The 18,876-nt window shown below is 37.2% G+C and overlaps 1 protein-coding gene across 2 annotated transcripts in view; it reads left to right on the top strand.

Annotated features, from left to right (window-relative positions):
- The window catches only part of DMD (dystrophin), a gene marked incomplete at its 5' end in the record, with an annotated part of 2,126,456 nt that overhangs the window by 1,432,838 nt on the left and 674,742 nt on the right, over window positions 1-18,876 (top strand). For both annotated transcript variants that reach the window (XM_082864911.1, XM_082864910.1), the window contains one exon: window positions 1,788-2,020. In XM_082864911.1, coding sequence (XP_082721037.1) covers window positions 1,788-2,020 — 233 coding nt within the window. The remainder of the gene's footprint in view (window positions 1-1,787; window positions 2,021-18,876) is intronic.

The raw sequence follows: 18,876 nt of genomic DNA, 5'->3' as shown, positions 1-18,876 counted from the left end.
TTCTGCTTCAAATTATGTTTCATTCTTTCTAGAAAAAAGCCTCAGAGTAGTGAGATAGCTTTGGGAAACTATTTCTTCTCTGTCTCCTCAGTATCATTGTCCTTTAGTTGTTACTTCTTGGCATTAGTTTTTTATTCCATCTGACACCTCACTTTTTTTCTTTCTACCTTGTTCAAGATTATTTCTTCCATCTGTAGGAACCTCTTGTTCTCCCCAAGAAGCTTGAGAGACAAGAGACTTTCCTCCATTTCTTTCATCATCTTCTCTAACAAAAAGACAACCTTAAAAAGGCAGAAAGTAATATAACCATGAAAAGTAATTTATGGCCACCTCAGAATGGAATGCCCGTATGGCGCATTTTCTTCATGTTTCTAGAACAGTTCTCTTGTCATCCATGCCTCTCAGGCTTCCCGTTGACATGCTGTGTTTTGCAGCTTTCCCTCAAAGCTTCCCTTCTGAACTATATGGGCCACTCTTTCTCTACTACCAGTCTCCTGGATATATTAGGCTCCAGAGGCCATTGGCTATAAACTAGACCTGACATTTCTTGCCCTTCTTCACGCACCTTCGATAATCCAGCTGTTGGTATTTAGTATCAATTCAGACCAGCAAATTCAGCCCCCTTCAGCACATGTAGGGCCACACAAGACCTTTGACTGAGTTTTCCCCAAATATTTTACGTATTTCGACCCCTTATCTCTAACTTCTTACCATATTTGTTATCACTACGCTTCTTATTTATCAGTTATTTATAAAAATAGTAATACCTAACAGTATTACCTACTAGTGTCTGGAACTATGCTAATATTTTCCTGTTATTTTTCTGGTATTGTTCTGTGTACATTTCTTGTATTAGTCATTGAATCTGTACAACTGCCCCTTTGACATTTATCCTGTCATTATCCCTCCTTGCTGAAGAGAAAACTTGAAATTTAGAGAAGTTTAGTAACTTAACCAAGGTCACAGAGTTCCTAAGACAGAGAAGGATTCTCTCCCAGGTGTTTTCACTCCAGAACTTCAGCTCTTAACTGTTACCATGTGCTACCTTACACTACAGTGTTCATCACTATTCATATTAATTTAATATTTCTTAATAACCTTGAAACAGTGTTTCACTATCCAAGTGGAAAAACTTTCCTAGCTCTGATTTTCCAAAAATAATGTAGCTTGGGTTTTCTTCACTGCTAGCCACTTTATTACCAGTCTGAAAGAAAAGGGAAAAATATATAAGCTGCCCCCAGTATAAAATACAGAGCAAAGACAAGAACATTTCATTGGCTTTGATTTCCCCAGAGTCCACCTCCAAACTAATTTACTTCCTATTCAAGGAAATCATAAGTTCGAATTAAGATCTTATCCAATCTTTACTTTTTTCTTCCCCTTGAATGAAAAAAATAAGTAAAACTTATTCACCTGGCAAAGCCTGAATACTTTATATTTTTCTTTACCGATTCCACAACCTGTATAATTGTTATTGAGAAGGACTTTTTCAATTAAACCAGTTGCTCAGCCGTGATGATAATCAAAATCATTTTGAAAGATTGTTAAATATGTATTAATGAAAAGTTGGAAACTTTGAATTTTTCTATCGTGGTACTATATAAAGTATCCACATTAGGATACTTTATAAATTGTACTTATAATTTTTAAATTATATTTATAATGTCATAAATAATACTTTGGCTCAAATTGTTACACCTAAATTAGTTTTATTATTATTGAAATTGGCTTCTTGTGTTTCTAATTTTTCTTTTTTTCTTTTTTCCTTTTTGAAAAAAAAAATTTAGCTCCTAGTCAGACTGTCACTCTGGTGACACAACCTGTGGTTACCAAGGAAACTGCCGTCTCCAAACTAGAAATGCCATCTTCCTTGCTGTTGGAGGTACCTGCTCTGGCAGATTTCAACCGGGTTTGGACAGAACTTACCGACTGGCTGTCTCTGCTTGATCGTGTTATAAAATCACAGAGGGTGATGGTGGGTGATCTTGAAGACATCAACGAGATGATCATCAAGCAGAAGGTATGGGGGAAAAAAGAGAAGGGCTGGCAGAGGTTTATCTTTAAAGTGAAGATTTTCCACAAATCATTTCCCACCAGTTTTTAGGTAGCTTTTCTCTGTGAGCCAACACACTACTCTCTCTACTCTGTTCGGTCTAAGTATGATCAAGGAAACAAATGAATGCAGTTGTCTAAAACAACCATAAATTACAAAGGAATAATACAAGTAAAAAAGCTTAGCCCTTAAAGTATAGTTGGCTTAATTAAATTCACTAAACATCTGGTATTTTTAAAACCTATTTTATATCAAATAAGTAGCTCATTTGAGCTGTCTACATTTGAAGTGTTTGTTTTGGCACTCTGCAGCCATAATATATTACAGAATCAAATATAATAATCTGGGAATTGGTTGTTCACTCTTCTGAGACGTCCATGCCAATTCTCCTCCTCCAGTGATAAGGATAATTGAAAATAAGCTCCAAATAAAAAAAGAGAAAAGTAACAAAACATAACATATTTTTAAATACCTTAGATCTTAATATTCGTATTTATTTAATGCCATACTCAAGTAAGCATGTTTTTAATACAACGATTGCATTTCTCAGCCTCATTGGAATCCATTCTGCAAAATTATGACATCAATGAGAAACATCAGAATACATTGACATAAATACGGTTTACTTAGCTAAAACAAATATACTATATATCTTTTATATTTCTGAATGAATAAGAAAAGTAGATTTGAAAGGTTTATATGCTATTGTTTTTTCACTTGTAAATGATGTTCAAGTCTTTTCTAAAGAAGTAATCAATTGTACTGAAGTTGTTTAGAAATACTTTTTGAAAAAACAGGGACTAGGGCAGACAGATTTCTTTTTAAAATGAACTTCAGCAATTCAGTAGGAATGAAAATAATTTAATAGTAAACAACCTGCATTTAAAGTGTCTTGATCTTAGACTCAGAGGACCTGAATTCAGTGGTTTTTTTGTTTGTTTGTTTGTTTGTTTGTTTTTTGCGGTACACGGGCCTCTCACTGTTGGGGCCTCTCCCGTTGCGGAGCTCAGGCTCCGGACACGCAGGCTCAGCGGCCATGGCTCACGGGCCCAGCCGCTCTGCGACATGTGGGATCCTCCCGGACCGGGGCACCAACCCGTGTCCCCTGCATCGGCAGGCAGACTCTCAACCACTGCGCCACCAGGGAAGCCCCAGTGGTCTTTTTTTGTCATTTGCAAATGGCATGATTGTGGTCAAATCATGCTCTGGATCTTGGTTTCCTCTTCTAGGTACAAGGCACAAAGGATTCACATATACCATAGTGTTGGAGATGTGTGAATATAAAGATATGTAAATATTATATAAATATATATGTATAGTTTGTTTTACTACTGCTTTATAACAAGTATTAGTAGCCAAATTTTTCCAAAAAAGCAACCGAAGCTCATAGATGTCACACTCCTAATAAGTAGCAGAGCAAATATTCAAATCCAAGTCTGTTTGGTGCCTAAGCCTGTGTTCTTACTACGTATACTGCCTGCCAGTATTAACTGTAAATGTGGCTACCATTTGGTGATATATGTGTATTTGAATATATAGTGTATGTCAGACACAAAGCTAAGCATTTTACAATTGCAGTGTGCTGATACATAAAGAAACAAGAGGTACATTCTTTCACGATATCATATTGAGCTATTCCAGTACTTCCGGGACTATTCCTAACCAGAGGAGACAGTATGTTATGATGTTTAAAGCATGGGCTTTGAAATTAGATTGTATGGGGTTAAAGTTTGGCTCCTCTACTATAGCTGTGTGACCTTGGGTAAGTTATTCAGCCTCCCTGAACCTGAGGTCATCTATCTATACAATGTGGATAATGATACTATCTTCCTTATAGGTGGTCATGAGGATTAAATTAGGTAGTACATGAAAATGCTTCCCACCTTGCCTTGATTACTGCAAGTATTCAACTAATGTTAGTAATTAATATTAGGTGCTAAGCAAACTATGTAAGTCTGCCTATTCATGGTATTTGTGTTGTGCAAACTGTATGTCATATAATAATATTACACGAAAATAAGAGCTCATTTCCACACCTGGACCCCATTCTGCTAATGACATTATGGCCTCCTGTAAAAGACACTAGATACTAGAGTGGGAAAGATAATTCACACTCCTTTGTAAAACGTTTGATGCCTCTTCAAAGTGATAGTCTTTAACTACAGGTCCAAAAGTAATTCAGAGGAGAAGTTCAAGTGCCATGTCTAGGGTCACAGAAAGCCAGTACAGTTGTCAGTCACACAAGGGATTGGTTCTGGAATCCACCATGGATAACAAAATCTGCAGATACTCAAGTCCCATAGTTGGCCCTCCATATCCGTGGATTCTGCACTGTGGATTCTGCATCTGCAGATACGGGGGGCTGATTGTATTTTTATTGAAAAAAAATCCCCGTAGAATTGGACTTGCATAGTTCAAACCTGTGTTATTCAAGGGTCAACTGTATTATAAATGTTCACACACACACACACACACACACACATACACATACACACACACACACACATATACACCTGTAATCTCTCTTCTCTTGCTAAATAGTGGGGATGATTTTCCTGCTTCTTCCCCTTACATTAAAAAGAATTATAAAGATATTGTGAATTCCTGCCTTGTATAGCTACAGTCACTAAATGGTCAGTAAAATGACCCTAAATAAACATTAAACAAATGTGTGTGTGTGGAGGGTTATAAAAAAGAGAGGTGAGTTTGGGGAAGTATTAATTGTAATATCAGAGAAGAAATATTTCCTCTATGTAGAGTTTTAAATAAAGCAATTCTGATTTTACTGTTTGAGGTGTGAGAAACGATGCAGTGTTCCATCTGTGCTTTATAAACTGTAAAACGCTATCAATGTCTATTTACTCATATATTCTTTTAGTAAATTTTTATTGAGTGACTACTAAGTGCCTGGGAAATACAGAGTTAGACAAGATAGGAATGCACAGATTAAAGAAGATGATGGGAATAAAAAGCAATAATAGCACTGTGATAGAAATAAATTTCAGGATAATACCTAGCACGTATTTAGCGTTAATGATGCTAGTCACTGATCTAAATGATTTGTGTGTATCACTTAATGCTTACAACAACACTGTGAGATTTATACTAAAGCACAGTGAGTGCTTGTGTAAGTAATGTTGTAAGTAACTTGCTCAACGTCAAGTAGTAAAAAGCTAGCAATGAGATTTGAACCTAAGCAGTCTGGTTCTAGAATCCCCACCCTTAGATGCCGTAGTTTTCCACTTCCCTGGGAATCCTTGGGCGATGCTCTAGGGACTTACTTCATGGAGAGGGCATCTAACTAAGCCAAGGAGGAGAAGAGATGTCAGGAAAAGCTTCTTGAAGAAGATAAAAGCTAAGCCAAGCATTAAAGAACAACTTGGAATTAACCAGGTAGATAAAATGACAAAGGTGATCCTGGCAGAAGGAACTGTGCTTTTCACTGAAGTAAACAGTTCAGTATTTGATAGAAATTGTGATTCCATCTGGCTGAAACTAAGGGGATGAGGAAGAAATTTATGAGGTTGCATAGAGGAGGGTAGGACTAAAAAATGGGGACCCTTCCTTGCCAGACTAAGGAGGGTTTTTAAAATAAATTATAATTGACATACAATATTATAATAGTTTCAGGTGTATAACCTAGTGATTTGATATTTTTATCTGTTACAAATTTGTATGATTTAATGCGTTAATCCGTTATAAAGTAAGCCACCATACAGAACTATTACAATACAGACTAAGGAGTTTTGATTATGGCCTGCAGGTGGTAACAATCTTGAAAGGATTTTAAACAGAGAAGTAAAATCATCAAATGTAGTGTAGTTGCATATTAGGTAGGTTTCTCTCCATGCAAGCAAGGGAAAGTACCCTCTGATTAAACCAGGCAGAAAGTAAACACTGTAATTAGCTTGAAGGCAATGGAAAAAGACCTAGAAAAAGAAAACGGACCTGAGTATGCCTGGATTTAGCTAGCAGGTACTACTTGAGTCTCTTTGTGATCCTCTTTTGCTTTATACTGTGTAACTGTTCAAAATTTAAAGTCCTGGGAGGAGTCCAGTTGACCATGCTTGGGTCACACCCCCATCTCTTAGCTAGAGGAGAGCAGAGAACACTGATTTAAAACGCTTTCCTTCCAAAGCTCCTTACACTGGGGGAGAGATCATTTCCTCACCCCCTCCTCCCAATGTAAGCAATATGTTTATCTGTTTTAACTTTGCAATATGGAGACCTGAAATAAAACTATTTGTGTCCCAGTACTCTAAATATAAGTTTGTTTGACACCTGCACGTACAGTAGTTGGTTCTCAAAAAAATGTAGATTGTGAGGGAGCTTCAAGATTGCAGAAGAGTAAGACGGGGAGATCACCTTCCTCCCCACAGATACACCAGAAATACATCTACACGTGGAACAACTCCTACAGAACACCTACTGAACGCTGGCAGAACACCTCAGACCTCCCAAAAGGCAAGAAACTCCCCACGTACCCGGGTAGGGCAAAAGAAAAAAGAAAAAACACAGACAAAAGAATTGGGACGGGACCTGCACCAGTGGGAGAGAGCTGTGAAGGAGGAAAGGTGTCCACACACTAGGAAGCCCCTTCGCGCGCGGAGACTGCGGGTGGCGGAGGGGGAAGCTTCGGAGCCGCGGAGGAGAGCGCAGCAACAGGGGTGCGGAGGGAAAAGCTCAGAGATTGCCACACAGAGGATCGGTGCCGACCAGCACTCACCAGCCCGAGAGGCTTGTCTGCTCACCCGCCGGGGCGGGCGGGGCTGGGAGCTGAGGCTCGGGCTTCGGAGCTTAGATCCCAGGGAGAGGACTGGGGTTGGCTGCGTGAACACAGCCTGAAGGGGGCTTGTGCGCCACGGCTAGCCAGGAGGGAGTCCGGGAAAATGTCTGGAGCTGCCTAAGAGTCAAGAGACTTTTTCTTGCCTCTTTGTTTCCTGGTGCGAGGAGATGGGATTAAGAGCGCAGCTTAAAGGAGCTCCAGAGACTGGCTCGAGCCGCGGCTATCAGCGTGGACCACAGAGACGGGCATGGGATGCTAAGGCCGCTGCTGCCGCCACCAAGAAGCCTGTGTGCGAGCACAGGTCACTATCCACACCCCTCTTCCGGGGAGCCTGTGCAGCCCGCCACTGCCAGTGTCCCGGGATCCAGGGACAACTTCCCCGGGAGAACGCACGTCGCGCCTCAGGCTGGTGCAACGTCACGCCGGCCTCTGCCGCCGCAGGCTCGCCCCGCATCCCTACCCCACCCTCCCCCTGGCCTGAGTGAGCCAGAGCCCCCGAATCACAGGCTCCTTTAGCCCCGTCCTGTCTGAGTGAAGAAAAGCCGCCCTCAGGCGACCTACACGCACAGGCGGAGCCGAATCCAAAGCTGAACCCCGGGAGCTGTGCGAACAAAGAAGACAAAGGGAAATCTCTCCCAGCAGCCTCAGGAGCAGCGGGATTAAAGCTCCACAATCAACTTGATGTAACCTGCATCTGAGGAATACCTGAATAGACAACGAATCAAACCAAATTCAGGAGGTGGACTTCGGGAGCAACGATGTATATGTTTTTTTTTTTCTCTTTTTCTTTTTTAATGAGGGTGTATGTGTATGCTTCTGTGTGAGATTTTGTCTGTATAGCTTTGCTTTTACCATTTGTGCTAGGGTTCTGTCTGTCTGGTTTTTTGTTGTTGTTGTTTGGGTTTTTTTTAAAGTATAGTTTGAGCATTTGTTATCATTAGTTGATTAGTTTTTTAGTTTGGTTGCTCTCTTCTTTCTTTTTAATTTTTTTTATTACTTAAATTTTTTTTAAAAATTATTTTTATTTTAATAACTTTATTTTATTTTACTTTATTTTATCTTCTTCTTTCTCTCTTTCTTTATTTTCTCCCTTTTATTCTGAGCTGTGTGGATGACAGGCTCTTGGTGCTCCAGCCAGGCATCAGGGCTGTGCCTCTGGAGTGGGAGAGCCAAGTTCAGGACACTGGTCCACAAGAGACCTCCCAGCTCCAAGTAATATCAGATGGCGAAAATCTCCCAGAGATCTCCATCTCAACACCTACACCCAGCTCCACTCAATGACCAACAAGCTACAGTGCTGGCCACCCCATGCCAAACAACTAGCAAGAGAGGAATGCAACCCCATCCATTAGCAGAGAGGCTGCCTAAAATCATAATAAGGCCACAGACACCCCCAAACACACCACCAGACATGGACCTGCCCACCAGAAAGACAAGATCCAGCCTCATCCACCAGAGCACAGGCACTAGTCCCCTCCACCAGGAAGCCTACACAACCCACTGAACCAACCTTAGCCACTGGGGACAGACACCAAAAACAACGGGAACTACGAACCTGCAGCCTGCAAAAAGGAAACCCCAAACACAGTAAGTTAAGCAAAATGAGAAGACAGAGAAACACACAGCAGATAAAGGAGCAAGGCAAAAACCCACCAGGCCTAACAAATGAAGAGGAAATAGGCAGTCAACCTGAAAAAGAATTCAGAATAATGATAGTAAAGACGATCCAAAATCTTGGAAATAGAATGGAGAAAATACAAGAAACATCTAACAAGAAACTAGAAGAACTAAAGGGCAAACAAACAGTGATGAACATCACAGTAAATGAAATTAAAAATTCTCTAGAAGGAATCAATAGCAGAATAACTGAGGCAGAAGAACGGATAAGTGACCTGGAAGATAAAATAGTGGAAATAACTACTGCAGAGCAGAATAAAGAAAAAGCAATGAAAAGAACTGAGGACAGTCTCAGAGACTTCCGGGACCTCATTAAATGCACCAACATTCGAATTATAGGGGTCCCAGAAGGAGAAGAGAAAAAGAAGGGGACTGAGAAAATATTTGAAGACATTTTAGTTGAAAACTTCCCTAATATGGGAAAGGAAATACTTAATCAAGTCCAGGAAGCGCAGAGAGTCCCATACAGGATAAATCCAAGGAGAAACACGCCAAGACACATGATAACCAAACTGTCAAAAATTAAATACAAAGAAAACATATTAAAAGCAGCAAGGGAAAAACAACAAATAACACACAAGGGAATCCCCATAAGGTTAACAGCTGATCTTTCAGCAGAAACTCTGCAAGCCAGAAGGGAGTGGCAGAACATATTTAAAGTGATGAAGGAGAAAAACCTACAACCAAGATTACTCTACCCAGCAAGGATCTCATTCAGATTTGATGGAGAAAGTAAAAGCTTTACAGACAAGCAAAAGCTGAGAGAGTTCAGCACCACCAAACCAGCTCTACAACAAATGCTAAAGGAACTTCTCTAGGGAGGAAGGGAGGGAGATGCAAGAGAGAAGAGATATGGGGACATAAGTATACGTATAAGTGATCCATTTTGTTATAAAGCAGAAACTAACACACCATTGTAAAGCAATTATACTCCAATAAAGATGTTTACAAATAAATAAGTAATAAATAAATGATATCATGGAGATAAGTAATAAAAAGAGGATGCATTTATAGTACAACAAAATGTTATTCTTCGTTAATAATTGATAATTATTTTTCTCATTTCATAATATTCTAATCAATTTTGCTCCAAATATTGCAATAATGTCTCAATCTTGAATATATTGTTAAATATATTAGAGCTTTATATTTACACAGATTTCACAATAAAAAATTACAATATAAAAAATGTAAATTGCTTTATGCATAATGTGAATGAAATGTGATAAAGAAGATTCATTTTTAACAGAGATTAGAGCTGGGGGATTGTAATTGTAGCTGCAGAGCATCAGAAATTAGAGATGATGTAATAAAATGTCTTATGACTCTGGGAAAACTTAGTTTCGCATTTATTAACTTCAGATCAAACTTTAGACATGCAGTGATTAAAATATAGTCCCCAGAAAGGGAATAAGGACACGGCCTGTGAATAAGTTAGCTTTTCATAGTTGTAGATCTTGAATTGAAAAATCACACATTTGATACTAAGTTTCTGTTCTCCTTTAGCATAAGTTGTTTAATTAAATTCTTATTTTAGAAAACGGGGCTGCTACCATTTAGAAATGAAAATAACTTTTACTAAGTGAATTACATTAAGCAAAAAATAGAAGTTAAAATTACAACTGTAATTTTTAAAAGATTGTTAAATTTAGCCATTTAAAAAATTAAGCAACTCGACTACTTAATTTTAGAGTAAAAATTATACCACTATATTGTAGAGGAATAGAGATGTGTGTGAAATATGCAAATTAAGCCTTTAAAAGTAAAACATACATGAAGCTCTAAGTTTATTTTCTAAAATTGTGAATTTATAGCAGAGGATGACTTGTAATTTATAGTTTAGTGTCAGAGAAATCTGATAAAAAATGCTTTTCCTATTTCATCACATGTTTAAGTAAAATAGCTCTGAAATAAAATTGTTGTGACAGTTATTCACAGTTTTCTTTTACTGACACAATCTATCCAATGAAGGAGGAAATATGTCTAGAGTTTTTCTCTGAAAATTATGATTAAATATGACCCTTAGAGAAAGGAAAGAAGAAGAGACAGAGGAAGGAGAAGAGGGAAGGAAAGGAAGAAGAGGAGGGAAGGAAGGAGGGAAGAATAGGAAAAATGGAAGGAGGGATGGAAGGTGAGAAGGAGAGAGAGAGGTTGGGGGTAGAGGGTTGTGGCTGGCAGATCTGGGGACAGGTTGTGGCAATGGATAACTGTAATGTTATCAATAGGTAGGATTTAGGTGGCCATTTGATATTGTTGTTTTTTCTACTACTGGTCTCTGATTGCCTGTGCTAAATGAATTATAGTCTTTTTACAAGTCATCTTGGCCAGGTGTTCAGGGTAATTCACCACTAAATCTGAGCCACAGGCACCTGTATTGAATAAAGAATCGGCAAAGAGTTTTAGCCTCTGATAAGACCTCTCCAGATTGGCGTGGAGACAAATTGGCCAATCTGGACAAGATGATAATAGCATTGTTCAAGATTCATTTTTAGCTGCACATTATACTGCTACCTGGGAGATTTCATTATCCAAAGATTGAACAAGCAGCCTTAGTGAGTACAGTGTATATTTAAATGGGAGATAATTACTTGGATGTGCTTAATTTTTTTATTGTTAGGGTCAAAGTCTTTAATAAAAATTCTATGATTATTTTTTAAACTCTGGCTATATCTACACAAAGAGCAATTGAATGGCTCCAGAATCATTCTGATTATAACTTTCGTTGAATAAATTCAGCCACAATCTGATGACAAAAGAACTTGTCTAGCATGGACTTAGAAGGATTAGTGGAACAATGTGGGGGGGAAATGGCACTGATTGTTTAAACTAAAAACAAAACACAATGTTTCTTGGTATTATTCTATTGCCATGAGCATAGCAGAAAAGTGGGTATTACAAATAGTTTTTCCCTCATTCAATCAATGAGAAAGGTTACAGACAATGTAGTAACATGGTCTACGGTCACTTAGTGAATGTAGATGCCCTAATGTAAATACAGACCTCGTGGGAAATAGATGTTTCTTCTTTTTGTTTTTCTGTGAGCCCCACCACGCCCCTTCTTAAACATCTCATTTCTCCACCAAAGTTGTAACAGAACAAACTAAAACTAAACAGTTTATTTCCATTGGTATCCAACGGATTTCACAAGTTAGATGACAGTCATCTTAGTGTGAGGAGATTGATGATTCTGTTTTTCTCTTTTCTCAAACAACCATTCAGCCCTGATCATCTCATCTGTTCATTTCTGCACAACCTTGTTTAAGAAGCACCTTACCAGAGTTTGTTGTCTTTCCATATATGGAAGGTGTATGTTGCATTCTACAAAGAATAATGTTGTACTATGTTTGCCTGAAGAGATTTGCAAATTTGTACTGCAGTTATCTTCTGACAAATGTACATGTCCCCTGTAGAAAGCTCATAACTCTGGATCACTGCTCTACATGCGTGCAATTTTCTTTCCTTACCTAATGAGAGCCACATTCGCTGTTATCTTCACTGAAGATTGTTAAAATATGTCAGTGTCAGTAATATGATTTATACTGTCACAGATCATGACAAAATTAACTCCCATAAATACAAAGCTCATAGTGTTACAAACACAAACAATTCCCATTTTCAAAATATTATAATAACCTTTTTATGGAAAATGGTATCATACACATTTTTTGCTTAAAGATAAACATAAGGTTTACCAAACCACATATCCCAATGTCTGTGAATGGAAATGCATATCTTACTACATTTCAGTTCAGTTCACTGTAAAATTTTGTCAAAACCTTATCAGGTAAAACTGAACCATAATATTTACATGAATTCTGATAAAAGCCAGTATTTTGTGTTTTCAGTGAAATACCAGTGGGATTCTGATAAGGAAGTTTATGTCTGTTATTTTTTTTATTTTTTTTTAGTTATTGTTTTTAAATAGTGAATTATATTTATAAATGTCCTTGCTTGGGTTTAGATAGAGATTCCTTTACATGAAATGGCTTTTTTTTTTCATAAAAATACCTAAAATCTGGGATCTTCTTTCTTTTATAAGAAAGCAGTATAATTCAGTGTCTTTTAATCTTTTTTGAAAGCTGCATAATGTTATTATACCCTAAATATTATTACCTGCTTTGGGAGCTTTTATCATTTGGGGTCCTTGATGTCTATAATTGAAGTTACAGTGTGTTATAAAGTAGGTTCTTATTACTCTGAATGTTAGGGTAATGTTAGATAATGTTAATGTCAGGTACATGGTTCTTTGTTCATTTATTCCTTAATTCAACCAATAGTCTTTGAAAACCCATGTTACAAAGAACATTAGGAAATGACATTGGAAAGAGACAGTGGAATAAGAGTTTGGATTTAAATTTGATTTCCTGTGTATGTCAGCGAATAATTGAGAAAGAGATAAACCATTGATCACACATCACTATTAGTAAGTGTTTTTGTTCATTTATCCACAGTTTTCTGTATATGATTACTTGGGTTACAGTGATATATATATGTATACATGGTACTAAAATACCTATAATGTGGTAGATATTTTTAATAGTCTACTAATATTTTCTTTCCTCCATCAAATGCCTACTTTGGAGACCCCTGAATTACAGTGTCATGTAGATTCATTAGAAATATAATGACTACCTTTTAATGGCTTTTGATATAAGACTATTTTCATTCATCTGTTATTGAACACATGCTGGTGAAAGACATCAATGTCTTTCACCGGGGATTAAAAATAAGAATAGTTTAGGCTCCAGTTTTAGAGTGTATCTTCTGTGAAGGAAGCATAAAAAGCAGAGTGATAATTGCCACAAGAGAAAAAAAAATGCTATGGTGTTTTCAATCATATACATATTAGAATGAATGAATCATTTATCTTCTTCCTCTTAATATGTGCCTCCCTCCCTGATATAGAAGACAGTTAAACTAGACTTCTCTTTCCATATGTCTTGTTAATTTTTATTTAATAACCTAGGGGTGAAAATTTATTTTTGCATATGTTCTAATGTTTTAAAATTTTATGAACTAAGCTAGTTGGTAAATTTCCAAGGTTATCATAGCTTCACTGTTTTTGAGAGAGAGGCAGTAGCATGTTGGCTGTGTTTTGTGAACTTTTGTCAATTTACTAAAAATAATACCAGAGTTCCTAGAGTGAATTAATCACTAGAGTGATTAATTCTTTACTAGATGTATAAAAATGACTTTAAATATAGTTTTAGTAATTCATAAAACCTTCCAGATTTCCTTATCTTTATATTTTACATTCTGTGTAAACAAGTAGCATCATATTCAAGAATTACATTTTTCCTATGATTTATTCAAGGAAAAAATATCTTCTGTATTATTTATCTCAAGATAATGCTTTGAATTACCTGACATATTCTCCCTTCAGTTATGGAACCAGGATAAACTTTGTAGTGATAGACTTTACCCTTCCTCCACAAACTGATTTCATCTCTGTTAAGCTCTAGGATTATTTGGAAACCTTCTAACTAGAAGTAAGAAAAAATAAAACCATGGAGAAGGGTTGGAGCAAAAGAACATAGATCAATCTCTACTTAAGGAAGTGGAGAGAAGAGAATAATTTACAATTAACTCCTTCATGCTTTTTCCCCATAAAACTGAAAGGACTCGAGTATGGTGAGAGGGAAAATAATCTGTAGTAACTCTGCTGAGGCTAAGCTTTTCTGTCATGTCATATTATATGAAAATTATAAAAAGCTGCCACTTTTAGAACCATGAATGCCCTTTGAGAAATTTGACATAAAAATCAAACTGCCACTTTACCACACTACCTATGTTCGATTTTATTTTTCTTAGTTATATGATAAGTGTTAGGTACTAAAAGGAGACAGTTATTGGGGGCAGATAATAACAGTTGGAAAGAATGCGAGTGGGCAAGAAGCTATATATAATGAGATTTTACAATAAAATGGTACTCTAAATCAAAATGAGGATGTATTTTATTTTTAGCATTAGGAAACTTTTTAGATGAGAACTGTGCAACCATTTCAAGGTTCTAATCAAATCCAATTATGAAGTAACCACATCAATGACTTAGGGTTCCTTCAACACTCCTTAAACTTGATTACAATGATTAGAAATGTAGAGTTGACTGGTTTGTCAGAACATTGAAGCCTTTGAGGTCTTGCCCTGCCTTCTCAGTGAAATTTGTTTTGAAAGCTCCAATCTGTATTGGTCTTTTTAATCAGTGATTGACTACAAAATTATTTTGTCCTTTAACTGTATGTTTTCTTGTAAAGCTGCTTCTATTGTCTTGAACCTCTCTCTCTTTTTTTTTTTTTTTTTTTTTAAATCTTACCAACCCTTTTTTCACTTTATTTTTTACTTTTTTTTTTTTCGCTGCATTGAGTCTTTGTTGCTGTGCCCGGGCTTTCTCTAGTTGCAGCGAGCGGGGGCTACTCTTTGTTGCGGTGCGCGGGCTTCTCACTGCCGTGGCTTCTCTTGTTGCAGAGCATGGGCTCTAGGCACATGGGCTTCAGCAGTTGTGGCACGCGGGCTCTAGAGCGCAGGCTCGGTAGTTGTGGCACACGGGCTTAGTTGCTCCGCAGCGTATGGGATCTTCCCAGACCAGGGCTCGAACCCTTGTCCCCTGCGTTGGCAGGCAGATTCTTAACCACTGCGCCACCAGGGAAGTCCCATGTCTTGAACCTCTCTTATAAACATTTATTGTCATTTGACTTTTTATATTTTTGTATTTTAGCCCTTGAAATGAATTTAAATTCCCTTAAAGACAGGCATACTATTCTATTTGCTGTAGCAGCTAAGGACATGCTAGGTGTTTTACAAATATTGTTGACTTACTTCATCTTCATGAATGACTAGTTTTACTTAGCATTTGAAATTTAACAATCTGTTATAGAGCTGTTTGCATATTCATGTTTATTTTTTAAATGCAGCATGATTTATGTCTGTTTTTGGTCAGTGATGAATGAAAGACTCCTGGGAATTAAATTTGCCACATCAAGCAAAAACAATTATAATTTTAGACTCTAAGAATTTTAGGAATTAAAGGACCTTTTTTCCCCAGTTAATACAGTTAGGATTGTGTTTGGCTGCATATAGCAAAATCTTCTTAACAGTAGCTTATCCAGACAGGAGTTTATTTTTCTCACAAAGCAAGACCTTCAGAATTATGTATTCCAGGGTAGGTCCAATAGCCACAAAAGCATGTATCCCAACTCTTCCTTTAGCCTTCCCCAGCCATCCTCGACATTTGGCTTTCATTCCTTCCTGTGGTCTCAAGATGGCTTCACTGCCACAAAGCACTACGTCTTTGTCTTAAAATGGAAAAGAGGGGGAAATGGGGAGAGTAAATGCATGTGCCCAGGTGTGTCAGCTCCTACTTAAAAAGAAAGCATAAGCTTTTCTGGCAGCCCCACATAGAAGAGGTCTACTTACACCACAGAAATGTGTCACATGACCTCTCCTAGCTTTAAGAGATCCTGGGAGGGTAGAGTATTTTAAATAAGTAGTTGTGTTTCTTTATTTATAATTCAGAATAAAACTGGTGACCTAATCCTAAACCCCTGCTGTTCTGAACAAAATTTGGATTTTTTTAGTGAAGAAGGAAAGAACAGATATTGGGTAGGCAACTAGTTATGTCTGACAGTATACTCTTAACTAGAGCATATTTCTCTACTTTAGGCTTAAGTAGCTTTAAATTACCTAAAAATGATGTGATTGTTTTCCTGTCTTCTCAGTTCTCTCATTGCAGATGGCATGGAGGTGTGAATGTGAAAGAATAACCCTTGGATGAATGTTTATTAGTAGACATCATTTATTTTACTTGACAATCACGCTGTACAAAGGTCACTGAAAACAATGTAAATTAAGTGGAAAATTAAAATGCATTGTGTTTATATTTCCTCTTCTGTTCTCAAGGAATCACTTCCTAATTAGCCACAGGTGTTGTCTGTAATTCTCTAAATCTGCAATGTCCAATACAGTAGCCACTAGTCATATGTAGCTATTTAAATTTCAGTTAATTAAAATTTTTAAATCAGTTCTTTAGTTGCACTGGCCACATTTCAAATGCTCAATAGCTACATGTGACTAGTGACTACCATATTGGACAGCACAGATACAGAACGTTTCCATCTCTGCAGAAAGTACTATTGGACAGCGCTGTTCTAAATAGCTCTAACACATTAAATTAAATTAAAGAAAAGTTATATTATTCATTTCTATCCTCCTACCTCTGAATACTTTTTAAATTGGAGAAAGAGAAAGCAATCACTTTCATCATAGCTTCAGTAGCCTGTCAAATTCTGAAGCTGTCCATTGGCATCAATATACATAGCATTAGGTCATCAGTTTTCATATTCTGAATAATTAAGACCCAAACACACTCGTGGAGTTCAAGGAAAAATGTAAGCAGTTAAAAGATTAACTGTTCTAGCATGGTGATCAAACAGGAGAACAAGTAATAGGGCCCATTTAATATAAATTTTTTTTTAAATCAAGTTTTTCCTCCTTGTCTGTGTTGCCCTTTTCATAACATCTTATAACTCCTTTACACGGTCTTCTTGAGCTTTCACTGCAAGCCCCAGTGTTTACTTGGCTACCCATATTCGCTTCATTGCAGCGCTATCCCAAGGCCCAAGTACATAGATTTTTTCCTTCTTCTTTCTCATCACATTCTCCAGCAAGAACAACCACTCTTGCCTTTCACAGTGAATTGAGTTGCTGTAAAAAAAGAAAAAAAAGGAAGATGATGAGTGTTAAGATTTTGACTAGGAAATACACTATTTTTCCTAAGTGAGAGACTATCTTAACATTTCCCCGGATGTTTTCTGAAACACTAGATCCATCAGATGTCAGTAGATATTTGTCATGAAAAAGTCAAATAAGCTGAGAAATATACGTGGACTTTGCCTATCATGAAGATCCACAATGTACATCCCCATAAGCAAAGTCACTGAAGAGTCCTGCAGGAGTGTTAGCGTCATTTAGGTCAGCATTTCTCAGTCATTTCTCCATGGAAATCACTTGTGTGGAATATCTGGAGGACCACAGTTTAGAGAATATTAATATATCTTAGTCACATGTGCATGTCTCTGTAAGTCACTTGATTTCTCTACATGCAATTGTTTTTACCAAATTAACCTTTCAGAAATCTTTCTTCTTGGCACCAAGTCTAAAATGTGGAAAGTTGTTGCTAGGATAGCAGTTTTGCCTCTCATTATTATATACCTACCAGGGACCAAGTAGCTAGGCCTTCTCCAGAATGAATATCTGAGGGAAAGAATTTAGCACAGCATTCTATAAAATTAGTGTTGTCTATAAAAATATATTTATACATTATAATAATTTATCTTTAAAATATTAATTAGTGGGCTTCCCTGGTGGCGCAGTGGTTGAGCGTCCACCTGCAGATGCAGGGGACGCGGGTTCGTGCCCCGGTCCGGGAGGATCCCACATGCCGCGGAGCGGCTGGGCCCGTGAGCCATGGCCGCTGAGCCTGCGCGTCCGGAGCCTGTGCTCCGCAACGGGATAGGCCGCAACAGTGAGAGGCCCGCGTACCGCAAAAAAAAAAAAAAAAAAAACCCGAAAAAAAAAAATATTAATTAGTTATTAAAATCTGCATGAAATTTTACAGAGAAGCACACAATATAGAGCAGCATTTAAAGGCATTAAAATGCCTATATATGTTTTAGCATTTTTCTGTATAAAACCTAAAAGACAAAAAAATCACACACTTTCCACATTTTGTTTGAAATGGAATGCTTTGTCTCTTCCTTTGCGTGTTCAGTTACAGAGATCTGCAATGGGAATATAAGAAGAACCAATTTCTATTTATATTTATTCTCATTCATATTTAATACTTCATGTTTTCTAAAATACATAATATATTAGTAAAGTAGTACATGTATAAAATTTTGAATAAATATGGATTGGTATGTGTGGGCCAAAATTTTTTAAATGGTAGGTGTACGCAGTCAAAGTTTGGTGACTACTATTCATCAATGTGTCAGATGTCACCTGTCACTGGGCCTATTATTAGGTACCCTTGGTACTTCTGATTGTATTACTAATTGTTCCTTCAAGAGAACCTATCATATGATATGAAAGATCTTACGTAGACTTAGCTAATATAAAGGTCTCTCTCATTTATTTTCTTTAAATCTTCTTTACTAAATAGAAAACTACTTTTTCGATGTAAAGCAGAGAGATGGGAATCACAGATGTTCCCCAAGCCTTTGTCTCTTTAAATATGTTTTTTACAACCAGAAGGCATCTACCTTAGTTCTCTTTTTTCTCTGACCCTTAAAGCTTAGGTTTCAAAGTAAAAGTTAATTTGTTTTAAATTGCTTAGGAATATCCTTTATTTGACCAACTTCCAAAT

The sequence above is a fragment of the Leucopleurus acutus genome (genome assembly GCF_964270905.1).
Source record: "Leucopleurus acutus genome assembly, chromosome: X".
NCBI lineage: Eukaryota > Metazoa > Chordata > Mammalia > Artiodactyla > Delphinidae > Leucopleurus > Leucopleurus acutus.
The sequence above is the reverse complement of the archived record's forward strand: the minus strand, read 5'-3'. Positions and strand labels throughout refer to the sequence as shown.